The sequence below is a fragment of the Mastigoproctus giganteus genome, chromosome 5 (genome assembly GCF_048544385.1).
Source record: "Mastigoproctus giganteus isolate SK-2022 chromosome 5, ASM4854438v1, whole genome shotgun sequence".
Taxonomy (NCBI): Eukaryota; Metazoa; Arthropoda; class Arachnida; order Uropygi; family Thelyphonidae; genus Mastigoproctus; species Mastigoproctus giganteus.
The window spans coordinates 54,447,962-54,465,545 of record NC_143579.1 but is presented as its reverse complement, the minus strand read 5'-3'; the positions used below and the strand labels follow the sequence as shown (position 1 = coordinate 54,465,545).

The window sequence follows — 17,584 nt, the reverse complement described above, 5'->3', positions numbered from 1 at the left end:
TATTCTTGATGTTTCTAATTTTGTAACACGAATTTAAAATTCAAGCAATTTTCCAAACCAACCTATGATATACAAAGTGGCTTGAGCTGCTTTCCTATACTAATGCCAATGTAATTACAAAATACAGAACATGGTCAAGTTTCCAAGACCCAGGGCACAAAAAAAGAACAATATTTATATCATAAAAACATGGCATACTATTGCAACAATTTAGGTTATGCTTGGCAAGGTGCAATTCTATTACCTAAGTACCAATATTTTAACTAGTAAGGAATCATGGTACTCAGGTAGCAGAATTGCACCATGCCAAGCATATCTAAATTGCTGTGTGGTATATTGTATTAACTTTGTGTTATAACAGTGTTCTTTTTACTACATTTACACCATCCTCTTCTTCCATACAGAGAGAGGCCTCCATAGCCGAGTGGTCGGGGGCAGGAGTGCAGTAGTACACGCTCTTTGAGTAGAGCGGGTTTCAAACCCCTGACTGCTAAATACGGTCGATCTGCCAACCTGCACTGGACCAGTGGATTATGGTCCATTTCTCTTAACATGAATTGTCGAGGAGGCTTCCATCCTGCAGTGGGTTGATAATGGCTGCAGTTTACCATTTTTTTTTTAAAAATATTTTTCCATATGATGAGAATTGATTATCACAGGAATTTTATTCTGATCACTTTGTGTTCTTCCTTGATGTTGATAAATATTATGAAACTTCCATCTTTTTCAAGGGCATGTAACATGAGCAGTAGTAGGATTAAGTAATCATATTATGGCCCAAACTGAGACTAAAAAATTCAATTATTAAATAATTAAAAATATTAGAGAACATGCAGTGAGCAGCCAGCAACTAACCTTTTTTCATCTAAAATTCAAATTAAAATGCATGAGAAATAAGTAAATAGAACAGAATAAGTGTGTATTGTTTAGATTATATAACAAATAAAATTTTACCCTTTTCTGTAGGTGCTGATGCTTTGTCTGTTGTTGCTTGAGAAGCTGTCTTTGATAGTTAGTAAGTTTATTAGTTTCCTGACTAATTGTATCAACACATTCCATCATTGCTTGTAAATTCTTCTCTAGAACAGACCTAATAATTATAAATAATCATGCTGAGCAATAGTTCTACACTTAACTAAATATTAAATTCAAGGATGCAGGAAAAAAAGCGCAAGCAATGTGAAACTGTTACATTGTCAAAAATAACAGAGATAAGTAGTTTAACACTAGATTAGAACTTCGATGATTTCAAGTTAAAAATATATTTAAGTTTCAACAGGATCGGTAAAAGACAGACCAGGAATTAAATTAAACTGAATAATGTATTATTTCTTCATCCACCAAACAGCTGCTCTATTAGCTCCATTACAGGTTTCAGTATATTACATATACAAAAGAATATGTTTGGTAAGCTGCTCTGCACGGCTGTGGATGAAAACCTTGAATAACTCACAGGGAAAAACATCTACACCTGAAACTGTCCAATCATAGCTACAAATAAAGTTCCTTTGACCTATAATCAGAGTTTAAAGCACATCTTCTGAAATGGATGATGATCTCAATTTCCACAGCAAAGCCATAATGAATGTAATTCCTTCCAATCACTCAAGGTCCAGTTTCGATGCTCGCGTGCCCATTGTAGGCACTGTTGCTGGTAAACCGTGGTTAGCATGGGCACTTGGAGCGGCCTGCGGCTACGCAGCCCCATTTCCAACAGGGTTCGATGTACTGTGTGTTGTGACACAGTCACCTTTCTGTTGCCACGTACCATCCGGGAGAGCCTTCACTCACCTCGAGCATCGATGAGCAGTGGTCGTCCAACACCTACCTCGCCGGCGGTTCGTGGGTTCCCCCTCCTTGGACCACTTTTCGTAGATACTAACCATGGCTGACCATGAGCACCCCACCAGCCGTGCCATTTCAGATATGCTCTGACCCAGTCATCTGGCCATTACAATTTAGCCTTTGTCAAACTCGCTTAAGTCCGCTGCCTTTCCCATTTGAAGAACAAGTAACACTGATTACTGGAGCTCAGTAACAGGTGTTTTTTATATCGTGTCTCTACCTGCGTACGTGCTGTAGTTCACCTGCAGTTGCTTCGATTTGCATAACGAATCGCTGGTCATAATGTTTTGGTTCATCGGTATAGACCACCTTACATTGCAAGGATAAATTTAGACTATCTAATCAGGCTTGGAGGTGGTGGTGGAACCAATACAGCTATACCTAGTCCCATGCTCTCCTAACATAAGTCTGTTGTTTTTAATGTCATTATTACTATTAAAAATATTTGAATTTTAAGAGGGAAAGGGTCATGCACACATATATATACACGCTGCAGCAGGCGTTGCAATTTTCCAAGTTGTCTGACTGCAGTATGATATAGTTATTAAATTCAGAAAAGTTACTATCAATCATTCTTAAGGTTCAGCTGTAAATGACAGAGTAACTGGCTTGAAATGGGTGAGATATATTTCAAACTTTTCTAAGTATAATTAAATCTGTGAACAAGCCTGCAATTAACAAGGAATAAATATGCTGTAGATATGTAAATAAAAACCAATTTGAACCTGTTAAAAATAGCAAAATTTCTCATACTTCATTTTATATTCTGAAAATTAGCAGAAAGAAACTTACGCAGTTCCCATATCTAAGAACTGTTTTCCTTCATCTTCTGGAACAAGATCTGCCAATTCACAGAGTAGGGAATTAATAAGATGTGAATTTCGTATGATAACAGGCACTTCTTCAAACATATTTTCATATGAAATACGCAGGTTCTTCAAGCTTAAAAGAAAAATTATTTCACTAACAGAAGTACTTATACAACTTGTATGTAATTTACAACCACATATTATTCTTAAATACATACAAAATAAACAGAATTATCTGCTCTAATGGAGAACCACGACAGTGAAACCTGCTTTTAATAAATGTCATTTATATATGAACTATTTTAGCCAGTGAGTTATAAATTACTGGAATAAGTTGCCTACATGGGTGGCAGAGGCTGACAGTTTGGGGAAATTCAAAGGGCATCTGGATAGTACCTTCGGGTGAGGGAAGCGCATAGGATAATAGGTTTAATTTTCTTTTCTTTTATTAATTATTTATTATTATTATTTTTTTTTCTTTTATCATTGTTTTATTCGGTTCGGGTTTTTTTTTTGGCTGGTGCAACATAAGCCATAGGTTTTCTTGCACCATGCGGCCATTACTAATACTAACTAATTGCTTTATGTGTATTTTATAAATGATTTACAACACACACACACACACACACACACACACACACACACACACACACACACACACACACACACACACACACACACACACACACACACAAATGCTTCCATAACGTGTACGAAATGCAAATAGTACAACTAAAAGTAATTCTGCAAAAGCACAGATAAACCAATCAATACTTGAAGGACAATCAAAATTTCTACCAAACAGCTTCAATTTTTCATCAAACATTTTGGATGTAATGGCTGCCTGAAATAGTATTGGATCACAAATTACATTCTGTCCTTTTGCAGAATATTATGCACTCTGGAAGAAGGGAAAGATAAATCTTCTTGAAATGTAAGCATTATACTGATTATTTATTGCCTGAACAGTTGAAAATGCACTGTTCAGAAAAGAAAAAGTGATTAATTGGAATGTAATACTAGAGCAGGAAATGGCAACCCAAGGCACATTCCAGCAGGTGGCATGCAGGAAGATTTTTTGCAGCACCTCGATGTTATGATACTTATTCAAATTGTTTACTTATACATTCATACACCCGTCAAAGTGACACATGAAAATTTTATAGTTGCAATGAACAAAAATGGCAGCACTCACAAGGAAAAAGGTGTGATTCCCATATTAGAGTATTTAACTTACATCAGTTTTTTATTTTGTAACCATGTCAAAGAAAGATAAATATCAATAAAGATAAAAATAAACAGATATTCATTTATTCACACAATATCAGCTCTTTTCAATTGAAAATCTGAATTTAAAGCTCATTCATTAGAAGAATATAAATAATACAGTTCAAAATGCAAGTTACTGTTTTAGAATAAACTGGTAGCTGAATCATTCAAAATTAATCAATGGACTTCTAATGATGAATCACTAAAAGAAAAACCTGACATAAACAAGAGATTTACAAAGAAAAGATGCTGATACATAATAATACAGTTTGTTCATATTCTGTTTATTAAACATGTTCTCAAAATAATGAATTACTTTTCATTTTGTCCTTATAATTGGAAGACCCATGGACTGGAGCTGTCCAAATGTGTTTCCAATTCACAAAGGGGGATCAAAGGTTGAAATGAGTAATTACAGACCTGTTAGTTTAACTTCTGTTTCGGGAAAATGAATGGAGTCACTCGTTAAAGAAGCACTGGAGGATCATCTAGACAAGACTGCAGTTATAGTTCAGATAGCATGGGTTTGTTACGGGGAAGTTTTGTCTGACCAATTTTATAGGATACTGTGATGTTGTCACAAAGGAACTGGATGCAAAAAATTATTTCAATATCATATACTTGGATATCAGGAAAACTTTTAATACTTATGCACATGGAAGACTACTGTACAAATTGGAGCAGTATAGCATTAAGGACAAATTCCTGCTATGGATAAAAGGGCGGCTGAGTGGGAGAAGACAGCGAGTGCTAATCAATGGACACTGCTCTTCATGGACTATGTTATTAGTGGAGTTCCCCAGGGTTTAGTGTTGGACCCATTATAGTTTTTTTTTTTTTTTTTTGTAGTTGTTGGCGCATCGGCTTCTGTGGCCATAGTGCACCTCCCAAGGTTTTTGCAGTACTTTGATCCAAGCCCGAGGCGGGATTCGAACCCGCGACCTTTGGGTTGCCAGGCAAGCACTTTACCCACCCGGCTAGCCAGGTCGGCATTATAGTTTTGTATATTTATCATTGATAAAGTTATATCAGGCTTAATGTCCACATTTTCAGATGATAAAGATTGGCAGGGTTGTTAATGACAATAATGACAGTATGCTACTACAACAGGATATAGAAAAGTTGGGCAGATGGGCTGAGAAGTGGCAACTGAAGTTTCACATTGACAAATCTAAATTATTGCGTATGGGTAGAAGTAGCCTAGAGAAACGTACCAACTGTGCGGTACTATACTTAGAGTAGTGGAGAATGAAAAAGACTGGAGGTAATTGTACAGTCAGATATGAGGTTTTCTGAGCAGTGCAGACAGGCTGCCAGAGCAGGTCATGGGGCACTGTCATTGATATACAAAAATTTTGCTAGTAGGGAAAAGGAGGTGATTATCCCTTTGTATAAGGCAATGGTCAGGCCATGCCTTGATTGCTGTATACTGTTGCCTTCGTGGGTGGTAGAGGCCGACAGTTTGGGGAAATTCAAAGGTCATCTGGATAGTACTTTCGGGTAAGGGAAGCGCATAGGATGATAGGTTTAATTTCCTTTTTATTTATTTTTTATTTTATTTTTTAAATTTATTAATTGTTATTATTTAGTTATTTATTTTTTGTTTTTATCATTGTTTTGTTCGGATTTTTTTTTTTTTTTTTGGCTGGTGCAGCATAAGCCATAGGCTTTCTTGCACCATGCGGCCATTACTAATACTAATACTAATATAGGCCTCATTTTAGGAAGGATGAGGAGTTGCTAGAATGAGTACAGAGAAGGGCAACAAGATTGGTGAGGGAAACAAAGGGGTTCTTTTAACAAGAAAGGCTTAAGCTCTTCAAATTGCAGTGTCTGGAGACTAGGCACCTATGAAGTGATCTGACTGAGGTGTATAAGGCCTTGAATGGTCTGAGCAAGCTCAATGATGCTGATGGGATTCTTCCTCTTGCCCAGATGAATCACCTGAGGGGACAAATTCAAACTGAGGAAAGACAGTTGTAGAACAGTTGTGTGGAAATTTGCCCTTTACTTAGCAAATGGTTGATTGCTGAACGAACTTCCATCTGTCATTGGGAAAGTTGATGCTTAAATAAAATTAAAGCAGGACTAGACAAACATTTGGAGTAAAAGAATGGGTGAAATGGGAAGTTTTTTTTTTTTTTTTTGGCTGATGCTGTATAAGCTTGCTTTCTTACATCATATGCTTCTACTAATGCTAATATCACTCAGAAATAAAAGCATCTAAGGGCTGTACACTGTTTGTCCACAATTCAATTTTAATCACTAACTTGTACCGAATCAGATATATATGAAGTGTGACAATAAAGTTTCAAGAATAATTTTGTTTCCGTCAAAGTTTCCACACTGTAAACTGTTACCTCCTCCCGCTGTGTAGCCCGAACACCCCTCTACCTGCATGCAAAGGGTAAACATCATCAGTCGTTTCAATCATTGTACAAGTTGGTTCCTTTAAAGACTTGTTTCAGTTCCGTGTTACATGAAAAATGGAATGCAATTTAGGGCAAAGAGTTGTAATAACATTTTTGGTGAAAAGTGGCGAATCGTCAATGGATATTTATGAAAAGTTGACCAGAGTTTATGGAAATGATACCATGTCAAAACCACGTGTTTTCTATTTGGCAAAACAGTTTTGAGAAGGACGAGAATCCAAAGATGCTGAGCGTTCAGGGCTTCCTTCCAAGACTCGATATGGCAAAAACATTGTTCATGTGCATCATCTTGTTTGAAGCAATAGGTGGTTTTTGTTGAAACCACGTGTTTTCAATTGGGCAAAACAGTTTTGAGAAGGATGCGAATCCGAAGATGCTGAGTGCTCAGGGTGTCCTTCCAAGACTCGATATGACAAAAACATTGTTCGTGTGCATGATCTTGTTCGAAGCGATAGGTGGTTAACCACAAGAATGATTGTCGAAAAACTAAACATTAATCGGAAAAGTGTTAGATTAATTTTGACTGAAAATTTGTTGATGAGGAAGGTGTGTACAAAGCTAGTACCAAAAAACCTTTCTCGTGAGCAGAAAGAAATTTGGTTGCGACATTCTCAGGAGGTGTTGGAAAGCACTGAAGATGTTCCAGATTTGCTTTCTCGCATGATTACATGGGATTAAAGCTGGGTATTTGCTTGTGACTCTGAAACAAAAAGGCAGTCACAATGGAAGGGAGCTTCCTTGCCAAGACCCAACAAGAATGCCAAAGTCATTCTTGTTGGGTCTTGGCATGAAAAGGAATTGTCCACAAAGAGTTTGTTCCACCTAATGAAACTGTCAATTGACAATTTTACCCTCAAGTTTTGGAAAGGCTTCGCAAGCAAGTCAACTGGGTTCGACCCGAAATTGCTTCGCCTTGGATTTTGCATCATGACGATGCTCCCACACATTCTGCCACTGTAGTGAAAGAGTTTTTAACTTCAAAATTGATCACAACATTGCAGCACCCCTCCATATTCACCTGATTTGTCTCCTTGTGACTTCTTTTTATTTCCTCGACTAAAAGGAGTCATGAAAAGAACGCATTTTCAGTCAGTGTCTGAAACGTGGGTATTAAAACAGTTACCAGAAATGTTATAATCGATGGATCCTACAGTGGAATGTGTGTACAGTCTGAAGGGGACTATTTTGTGAAGGTGACCTCACATCTGTATAATTTTCAAAATAAAATTTTTAAATGAATTATTCTTGAAACTTTGTCACACCTCGTATATCAACCTGTTCTGTTATACCAATTTCTTTAGAATAACACAGTTATACTAAAGCTTAGAAAATTGGGCTAAAATAAAAATTTATTACATAAATATATTTTCTCTTTAGATTTTTTCCCAAAGATTTTTTTCCATAAAGAACAATGATAACAAATTAAAAATTCTAAAGTAATCACCAGTAGAAGAGGGAGTTCTTATTCACTTCCTGATGAGATTTGAAATAAAAAAATATAAAAGAAGGTCAGGGTGGTAGGTGACAGAATTACTCAGCTTGCACATAAGTTAGAATGAATGATTCTAGACAGCCATCCCCACTTTTTAATAAATATGCTAGATATTGTTTGGAGTCAGCTTGTTTAGATTAGTACAAGACAAAATTCAGTCCATGAGGTGTCAAGTACATGGCAGCAAACTATACCTTCCAAAGATCAAATAACTCAGTCCCCACTGGAAGATGCCTTAAATTTTTTCTGTCATTGATGGGTTTTCCTTTCCAATGAGGAAAAGCTTCAATATTCAAAGCTTGCTAGTATTCTTAAGAAACACCAAGTAATTATCCAGGTGGTTGAAAGGTGGCTGTTAAAATTGAATTATGGAATTTTTTGCTAGTTCCCAGATGGCTGTTTTGGTGATATATAGCACTTCTTAGTGGGAAGCCAGACCATAAAAGAATCCCAATGACTAGCACACTGAAAGCATTCATATTGTGCTCGACAACACCATTCAAAATTGTGTGTTTGGGGGGGGGGAGGTTAGATTCTGGTAATGTGGTCAGGTTTTTTTTTTTTTTTCTTTTCTTTCCAATTAGGAATTACCAATTTTAATTATATGCACTTAAGAGCCAACATTCAATGTATTCTGAATATCAACAGAAGAAGTGTAATGCTGATCTCGATGTTATCAAAGGCAGAGCATTCTTTTACTGTAGACCACAATCTTCCCACGATTGTAACAGATCATGCTGATCCCATTAGCAAAATGTTTCTTAAATCAGAAATCACCAAAAATCGTGGTTCGGGCAGGAAAAAAGCAACAGCTATTTTAAATGAAAGGACATTGGACATAACTGCTAGAGTTGTGCATTGTTAGAAAAACAGACAATTTTCTGTTGGCAAAAACTAATGGCAATAATGATACAAATGCCAGTATTATTCCATTATTTTACAGTCATTATAGTTCTTGCTATTTATTATGATAAACAGAGAGAAATGTAATCATTCTACTTTCCATACTTGCCTTGGAAGGTGATTCTAATGACAAAATATAGGAGATTTCATGTTTACAGTACTGCTGTTATGGCTGGCCACAAGAATAAAAAAAAAAAAGAAAAAAAAAAAAAAAGAAAGAAAGTGATTACACATTGCCTCTGCCATTTAATCCACTTAGTTGCAGAAAAGTTGCAACAAGTTTGTTAGTCAAAGGGATTAACATTCTTGTAGATATGTTTCATTTCTTAGAGAAATGTTAAAAGAAAGGCAATATTGCATAGGTTTCAAAATCTTCACATCAAAGAGAATATGCAGTTTGCCATGAATAGTTCACCAGTGGAAGCAATTCCTTAGATTTTTTTTTTAAGGAAAAGGTGATCAAGTGTGAATAAAATACACCACAGTCCAACTCAAAAAAGAAAAGAATAAGAGTATCAATGAAAAAAAGTGGTGGGAGGGAGAAATAAGATTATGGCCATGGGGATTTAGTTTGAGCAGACAAAAAAAAAACTGTCATTACACAATCACATAAGGAACAACTAGTTTTGAAAAATCGAAATTCTTTTCATAAACAGCATGGGTATTCATGTTTAACACTACCAGTTATCACATGTTTAACACTACCAGTGTGGACAGTACATGACAAAGAAAAAAAATGGCAAAAAGGCGGGGAGAAGAGATGGAAAAAAAAAAGAGGGAAAGGAAAGCAAAGGGGAGAAAGATGATTTTTTTGTTGTGAATTAAAAGAATAATGTTACTAAATTGGAGAATGTATTTCTATGCTGCTGAAAAAACCATTATTAGTTTTTCTTAAAAGAGTAAGAAAAACTAATGCTTGGATAAAAAAAATGAAGAAAGTGAAAATGAGACCTCCCAAAATCATCAAAATATACTCTGAGTGGCCACTTTATTAGGTGTACCTACCTAACAGTGAGTTGGTCCCTCAGAACAGCCTAAGTGTATAGTGGACTGAATGATGTGTCAAGATTATGCCACTGGGATAGGTGGATTCATGCTATATCAACTGCTTCCCAGTTGTAAATTTACCAGTGCCTCAAATGGATTGCGATATAGACAGACAGGCGCCTCCGTAGCCAGGTGGGCAGGAGCAGCAGTGCGTAGCACATGCTTCTTGATAAGACCGGGGTTCGAGCCCGTGACCACCAAATACAGAGGATGCGGAAAGGTCAGGGAATGACCACCACATATTCCCAGAGCGATATGGCCTTAGTTGCTAAAGCTCCTAAAAACCAACCAACAACACCGTGTACAAAATATAGACAAGACCACTACAGTAGGCTAAATTCACTCTCATGGAACTAGCTGCATACAATTTTGGCCTTGGGATATGGCGCATTATTCTGTTGTACTCACAGATGGAGAGTATAACAAAGGAGATATGCATGTGGCTGGAAAACATTTCCAGAGAACCTACGGCCCCCAAATTTTTTGCACTGGTATAAAAGGAGCCTAATGTACACAATGAATACTGCTCCTGCAACCACTACCAGCAGCCTGCATTGTTGATGCCAGGCAGGATGGGTCCATGGATTCGTTATTTTCATCACATTCTGGTTCTTCTATTGGGTGAAAAAGCAGAAAGTGGGATTCATCAGGCTAGGTAATGTTTTTCCAATCAACCACTATTAGCATTCACATAGGCAAGAAAGCAAGCTTATGCAGCATCAGCCAAAAAAAAAAAAACCACCCTCCCATTTCAGTCATCTATTCACTCAAATGCTTATCCAGCTCAGCCTTGAATTTATTTAAGCTATTAAACTTCCACAACAAGAGATGGAAGTCTGTTCCAGCAATCAACTACCCGCTGGCTAAAGGCAAATTCCTGTACATCTATTCTACAACTGTCTTTCCTCAGTTCGAATCTATGCTCCCTTCAGGTTCTTAATCTGAAAAAGAGGAAGAATCCCATCAGCATTGAGCTTGCTCAACCCGTTCAAGCCCTTATACACCTCAATCAGATCACCTCGCATGTGCCTAGTCTCCAGGTGCTGCAATTTGCAGAACTTAAGCCTATCTTGGTAAGAGCACCCCTTTGTTCCCCTCACCAATCTTGTTGCCCTTCTTTGTACTCTTTCTAGCAACTCTATATCCTTCCTAAAATGAGGCCTCTGGACCTGTACACAGTATTCAAGGTGCGGCCTGACCTTGTACAACAGGATAATCACCTCCTTGTCCCTGCTAGCAAAATTCCTATACAGGTGACCCCCGCTTAACGCTGATCATTCGTTCCGGAAAAACAGAGTGCTAAGTGAATCCGCACTAAGCGAGCGCCGCTTTCCCATACGGTAACATATGTATTTGTGAGCTGCGGTCGGTGCCATAGGATATTTCCTAATCAATAATAAACGGTAATGAAAAGATGCACAAATGTCGGTCAAAATATTTAATATTCAAATATTTGTACACAAAATATTCTGCATTACATACGTATATAATTATGTGGTAACTACTTATGTATCAAAATTAAACTTAAGATCATGAATTTAATTGATTTAATTTAATGGATGAATTTAATCATGAAAAATGTGTGGAGTTTGAGTTGAACTTTGGCCCTCTTCCAAATAAACTAAAAGGGGTATTAATTTTAAATGGCCCACAGCGTTACCACCCAACAATAAAGTCAACTGATCCTTCGCCCCTTTGAAACTTGGCATGTTTTTTCTTCTTTCAATATGAAACTTCTTTTAGGCATTCGTTTCCACAAAAGTCCTGCTTCATCTATGTTAAAAACTTATTGAGAAGTCTAACACATAATACCCCTCTTCAATAATTTTAACAAGTTCTTTTTTGAAAGTTTCGGCTCCTTGATCTGCATTAGTGGCTTCTCCCTGGATTTTAAATCTATTCTACCAGCCCTTACCAGTTTTAAATGGTTCCACATTTTTTTTTTTTTTTTTTTTTAGGCGAGTTTTCTTCAGATCATCATATTGGCTAATCTCTTTCTTTCTCTCTCTCTCTCTCTCTCTCTCTCTCTCTCTCTCTTTTTTTTTTTTTTTTTTTTAAATATTTAACTTAACTGAATTCTTTCTGCATTGGAATATTATCTTCAATAAAATTAAAGTCCATTTCAATCCTAATAGCCGTCCTAGTTGCTTGCAGTGGAACAGCTATCTTTCCCGCTGCTAAAATTAATTCTTTATTTTTTTATAATTGTTCTTACAGTTAAAATTGCAAGTCCTAAATTATGGCACACATCCGCTTGTCGTTGACCGGAATCGATTCGCTTCAAAACGTCTAATTTAATTTTCAAATTCAGTCTTTTCCTTACATTTATAGTCTTCGTACTGCGCCCAGACGTTGTTGCTTTTTCATTCCTATCGGTCATTATTAGCTCTTCGAAAATATAACTGCATTGGTTGAATTAATTATGATACAGTGTTCAAGTAAACTTTCCATTACGCACGATGTCTAATACTGTACTGAGTGATGACTAGACTTCGAATAAATGCATATAACGCAAATATTACAAGCAATATATTTGATCATTTTTTAAAATGTTGATCTCGGAACTACCTAACAAGTCACTGTACTGCAATTAAATTAGCGTGCGAGAAAATTTCACTGAGCGGGGGAAAATTTCTCAAGTCGGCGTGGGAAACGTTTCAATGCCGTTTTGCTATTCATTTTCAAGCTATCGGACTCCATCAAATGAAACGATTTCATTAAATATGTCAAAAATGTAATCCGTAAAAGAGCATTATAGTGATCTGTGACAGCGTTATAGTCAGATACGGGTTATAATATAAGAACAGCGTTATAGCGAATCAGCGTAAAGCGAACCGCGTTATAACGGGGGCCTGCTGTATATCATTGACAAGACTCCATGACCTGCTCTGGCAGCACGTCTGCACTGTTCAGCTAACTTCATATCTGACTGCACAATTACCCCAAGGTCCTTTTCACTCTCCACTTCCCTGAGTATAGTACTACACAGTTGGTACGTTTCTCTTGGGTTACTGCTACCCATACGCAGTACTTTGCATTTGTCAATGTTAAACATCAGTTGCCACTTCACAGTCCATTTGCCCAACTTATCTAAGATCCATTTGCATGCTGTCTTTACTGTCATTAACAACCCTGCCAACTTTGTATCATCTGCAAACCTGGACATTAAGCCTGATATACCTTCATCAATATCGTTGATGAATACACAAAACAACAATGGGCCCAGCACTGAACCCTGGGGAACTGCACTAATAACATTAGTCCATGAAAAGCAGTGTCCATTGATTACCACTCTGTCATCTCCCGCTTAACCATCCCTTTATTCATTGTAGCAACTTGCCCTTAATTCCATACCACTCCAATTTGTACAGCAGTCTTCCATGTGCAACAGTATCAAAAGCTTTCCTGAAATCCAAGTATATGATATCAAAATTATTTTTGCAATTCAGTTCCTTTGTGACCACATCATAGTATCCAATAAAATTGGTCAGACAAGACCTCCCTTTAACAAACCCATGCTGCATCTTAACTACTACTGCAGTCTTGTCTAGATGATCCTGTAATGCTTCTTTAACCAGTGGTGCCATTATTTTTCCCTGAACACAAGTGAAACTAACAGGTCTATAGTTACTCGTGTCACCTTTTGAACCCCTTTGAGAACTGGGGACACATTTGCACACCTCCAGTCCACGTGGGCGGCCTCTGAGTCTAAGGAAGCTCTCATAATTATGGTTAAGGGTTTGCTTACTTCCTTTGCTTCCTCTAATATAACTGGATAGATCCCATCCACCCCAGGTGCCTTCCTTATATTTAACTTCAACAATTTCTCCTCTACTTTGCTCTCAGTTATTACAAAATCACTTAGCTCCCTATTAGAGTTTGCTAAACTTCTGGCATTCCCCTCCTTAAATAACGCCTCATGTGTGAATGTAGATGCAAAATACTCATTCAGTTTATCAGCTACCTAAGCATGATAATCAATAGTCAAACCATCTACATTAAGTGGACCAATCTGATTCATCCCCTTCCTTGTACATAAGTTTACATAAGTAAAGAACTCTTTGCTGTTTTTTTTGTGTCCTTTGCCAAAGATTTCTTGTGATCTGCCTTTGCCTGCTTAAATTCCTTTGTGACTTGATTACAGGCTAGCTTATATCTGCCACAGGCTTCTGTGTCACCTGATATTTTATATGCATCCCATGCATTTTTATTCTCTGTCACAAACCCCATTAATTCATCCAACATTCATTGAGGCCTGAACCTTGAACAGTATTTCTTAGTTGGTATGAAAAGCCTAGTAGCCTCTATCCCTGAAGGCTTCCCATTTAGAATTCAAAGTTGGTAACATCATCAGTTGATCCCACTGTAGTCACCTTTACGAAAACAAAAACCCTTGATGGTACTTACATCTTTAAGTAAATCCCACATCAGTACACTGTGATCACTGTCACCCAATTGGTTCCTTTATCTGCAAATTCTTAATGCATGAATAATCGCTGCTGATAATCAGATCAAGAGTATTACTCCCTCTGATTGCCTCTCGAACATGTTGCAGTAGAAAACAGTCATCCAATAAATCCACAAAAGTCTTACTAGTGTGCGAGTGACCAACCCACAAGTTCAATCAGTATCTGGAAAGTTAAAATCCCCCATTATAAGACATTCTGATTTACTGGTCCACTATTTCTCTGAACAATTGCTCAGTGTACTCATTAGATTCATTATGCCTATAGCACACACCTACTCTCGTTTTCCCTTTCCCAGTGCTTATGTCACACCACACTGACTCAACATTGTATTGTCTGGCAATGTCAATTGGATGCACTTCCTTAGATTTTATGTGTTTCTTAACTAGCAGCATAACTCCTCCTCCCTTCCTGTCCTGCCTATCCTTTCTGTGCACATTGTACTCCCCAAATTCCAATTCTGCACTGCTTATATTTGGGTGACACCACGTCTGTGATATCCCAACAATATCCACCTTTGATGTCTTGACCAACACTTCAAATTCATCAAACTAATAACTATACTTCTAGCATTGGTGTACTTGCACCTGTTCCTATTCTTAGTTATCGTAATGCAGCCCATGTATTTACTTGTTTCACTATGACTCCCAGCAGTCCCGGAAATCACTAGCAACTTTCTTTCCAGGCTGCTGCTCATTCCAATAGCAGTGCAAGAATTACTTTTGGCTCTGCCTGCGGCCACTGTTAATCTTTTAGTCTGTGTATCTCCAGAAGCTAGCAGTTTTCCAAACCAAGTGTTGGTGTTCAGAGCCCACTGTAACCATACCTTCTTGTTTTTTTCTGACAGGAGCAGAACCTGGTTTGGTCGGTGGCTGTGATATCGATACACAACAAGGCATGATGGGTTGTGCATTTGAAATACTTCGTTAGTTACAACTGTTGTACTGATTTGTTATTTAGTTGATTTTAGCTTTTCTGCTATCCTACAGAAGTCTTGTCAAACTACTGGACTTTCACATCAACAAGCTGTTTCTGACCACAGGATTATTGCCATTGGCTGAATGTTATTTAGTTATTGGACCAATCTTGACACACCCAAAAGATACATTTGTACAGGGTTGCAGTTACCGAGATACTGATATCAGTGTGCCTGGTGCTGACTACAATGCCACATTCAAAGTAGCAGGATAAAATGGAAAATCTTTTATCTTTTTCTGCTATATGTGAAATTACACCCATTGACTCAAAAATTATGAAATTATCAAGGGGAGAAAAAAAAAAAAAAAAAACACTTTTAAGCCAGACTTGATACAATGTAGCAAAAAAAAAAATCAGAAATATTAAGATATTATAATTTGATTATTTAATTGTATTTGAGGGACTTTTGGGTTATAACTTACTCCAAGTTAGTTCACCTTTATTTTCTCTCAAGTTACCATTTACTGTATTTTAGTTTCATTTTAATCTATCCTTAATTGTGTTACCTTCGGTAAGTGATTTGTTTTCTAATTTAAGCCTAGATTTTACAGGCTCATTTTATTTTAAATTGTATTTATTAGTTTTCTGTCTGGCCTAGTACAATAATTAGGCTCATCTTTATTTTCTCTTCAGTTATTGCTTATGGTACTTTAGTCCTACACTGATATACATGGATCAAAATGACTGGAGACAATTTTTGGCAAGGTCATGTCTGCACAGTAGTGATACTATGCAGTTCTTATTGTGTAAATTCATTTTAATATCGTTTGAACTCTTGGATCACAGAGCTTGATTATTTTTTTTGCACCGTTTAGGGTATAATAATAATAATAATAATAATAATAATAATAATAATAATAATACCCTTTATTATTATTATAATAATAATACCCTATATTATTTAAGGTTGTGACCTTAAATTTATTTTATAAAATTTATTTCTTCTTGATTGTTAGATATGTGAGTCAAGAAAAAATCTTTCTCCTTTCAGTGCTACTTTCTGTACCCCACCCCCCTTCATTTTCTGTGTTTTATGTTTTCAACTGGTTAATTTTCTAGTTTCTGAATTATACAGATGTAGACACCTTGTTAGGTTTTAATTGTTATTGTTCCATGTGAAAGACTGATCTAGAAAGTGGAGAAGTATGAGATTAGGGGCAAGTTACTGCTATAGGTAAAGAGATGGTTGAGTAGCAGAGGACAGAGAGTGGTTATTAAGGGGCACTGCTCTTCTTGATCTAAGTGGACTCCCCCAGGATTCAGTTTTGGACCCCTTATTATTTTCAATATTAATGATATTAACAGAGATATATCAAGTTTGTTAATGATAGAAGGTTGGCAGGGTAGTTAACGATAAGAATTAGTATATGCTAATACAAGCAAAAAGACAGAGAAATCAAGCAGAGGAGCTGAGAAATGGCAACTGAGGTTTAACATTAATAAATGTCATGGGAATTGGTCATAAAGATCAAAAATAATGTTCCAGTTTAACATTCAGTACTAACCACTGACTATCAAAACAATGTTTCATTTAACATTCTATTTTACAATTTCAGTTAGGTATTTATGCAAACAAGTGCATTCTTTACTAATTTTGAATTTTAAAATTAACTTGTTAAATTCTGGCTAATATTATAAACTCAATTCCTAGTTGAGACTTTTCTGAATTATAAATGATTTATTTTTATTCAGGCCCAATATTGGAACATATATATATATATATATATATATATTCAAGAACAATTTGATAATGTACAACAGATTTCATTTTTGGCATTAAAAATGAGAAAGGAGAGCATAAATTTTAACTTGCATTGGGGTACTATGATATGTAAACTGATGCATTGTACATTGACTACAAAAAAATTGTAACCACCATAGACTTACTTGGTGGCTATACAGAGTATAAACAGAAATTTATCTTTTAATATTTAGTTCGAAACGAAAAAATGAAGTTATTTAAAATTAAAAAAAATAAAAACTTATATTACTTGTCTGGAGTAAATTCTCCTTCCTTGTAGAGTTTCATTGCTGCATTAGTCAAGCGACATACTTTCAAAGAGAGAAATCCTCTGGATGTTCGGAAAGGATCTGTAAAAAAATGACAGTCATATTATTGTACTATGAGAGAGAGAGAGAGAGAGAGAGAGAGAGAGAGAGAGAGAGAGAGAGAGTGTGTGTGTGTGTGTGTGAGTGTCTGAACTCTGGAAAAATAGCGTAAATATTTCTGATGTTCTGAAGTCCCTTCCGAAGCGAAGGGACTTCAGAGGAACAAATGACTAAAATAAACAGAAGTGAAACATCAATAATATACAGCCAAAAAGCTGTAACCCCCCCCCACAC

The 17,584-nt window shown here is 36.5% G+C and overlaps 1 protein-coding gene across 1 annotated transcript in view; it reads right to left on the bottom strand.

Annotated features, from left to right (window-relative positions):
• Positions 1–17,584, bottom strand: part of eIF3h (eukaryotic translation initiation factor 3 subunit h) — an 84,891-nt gene that overhangs the window by 28,601 nt on the left and 38,706 nt on the right. The window contains exons 4-6 of the mRNA XM_090373201.1: positions 17,233–17,332; positions 2,638–2,787; positions 955–1,090 (exon numbers count right to left, since the gene is read on the bottom strand). Of these exons, the coding sequence (XP_090229327.1) occupies positions 955–1,090; positions 2,638–2,787; positions 17,233–17,332 (386 nt within the window). The remainder of the gene's footprint in view (positions 1–954; positions 1,091–2,637; positions 2,788–17,232; positions 17,333–17,584) is intronic.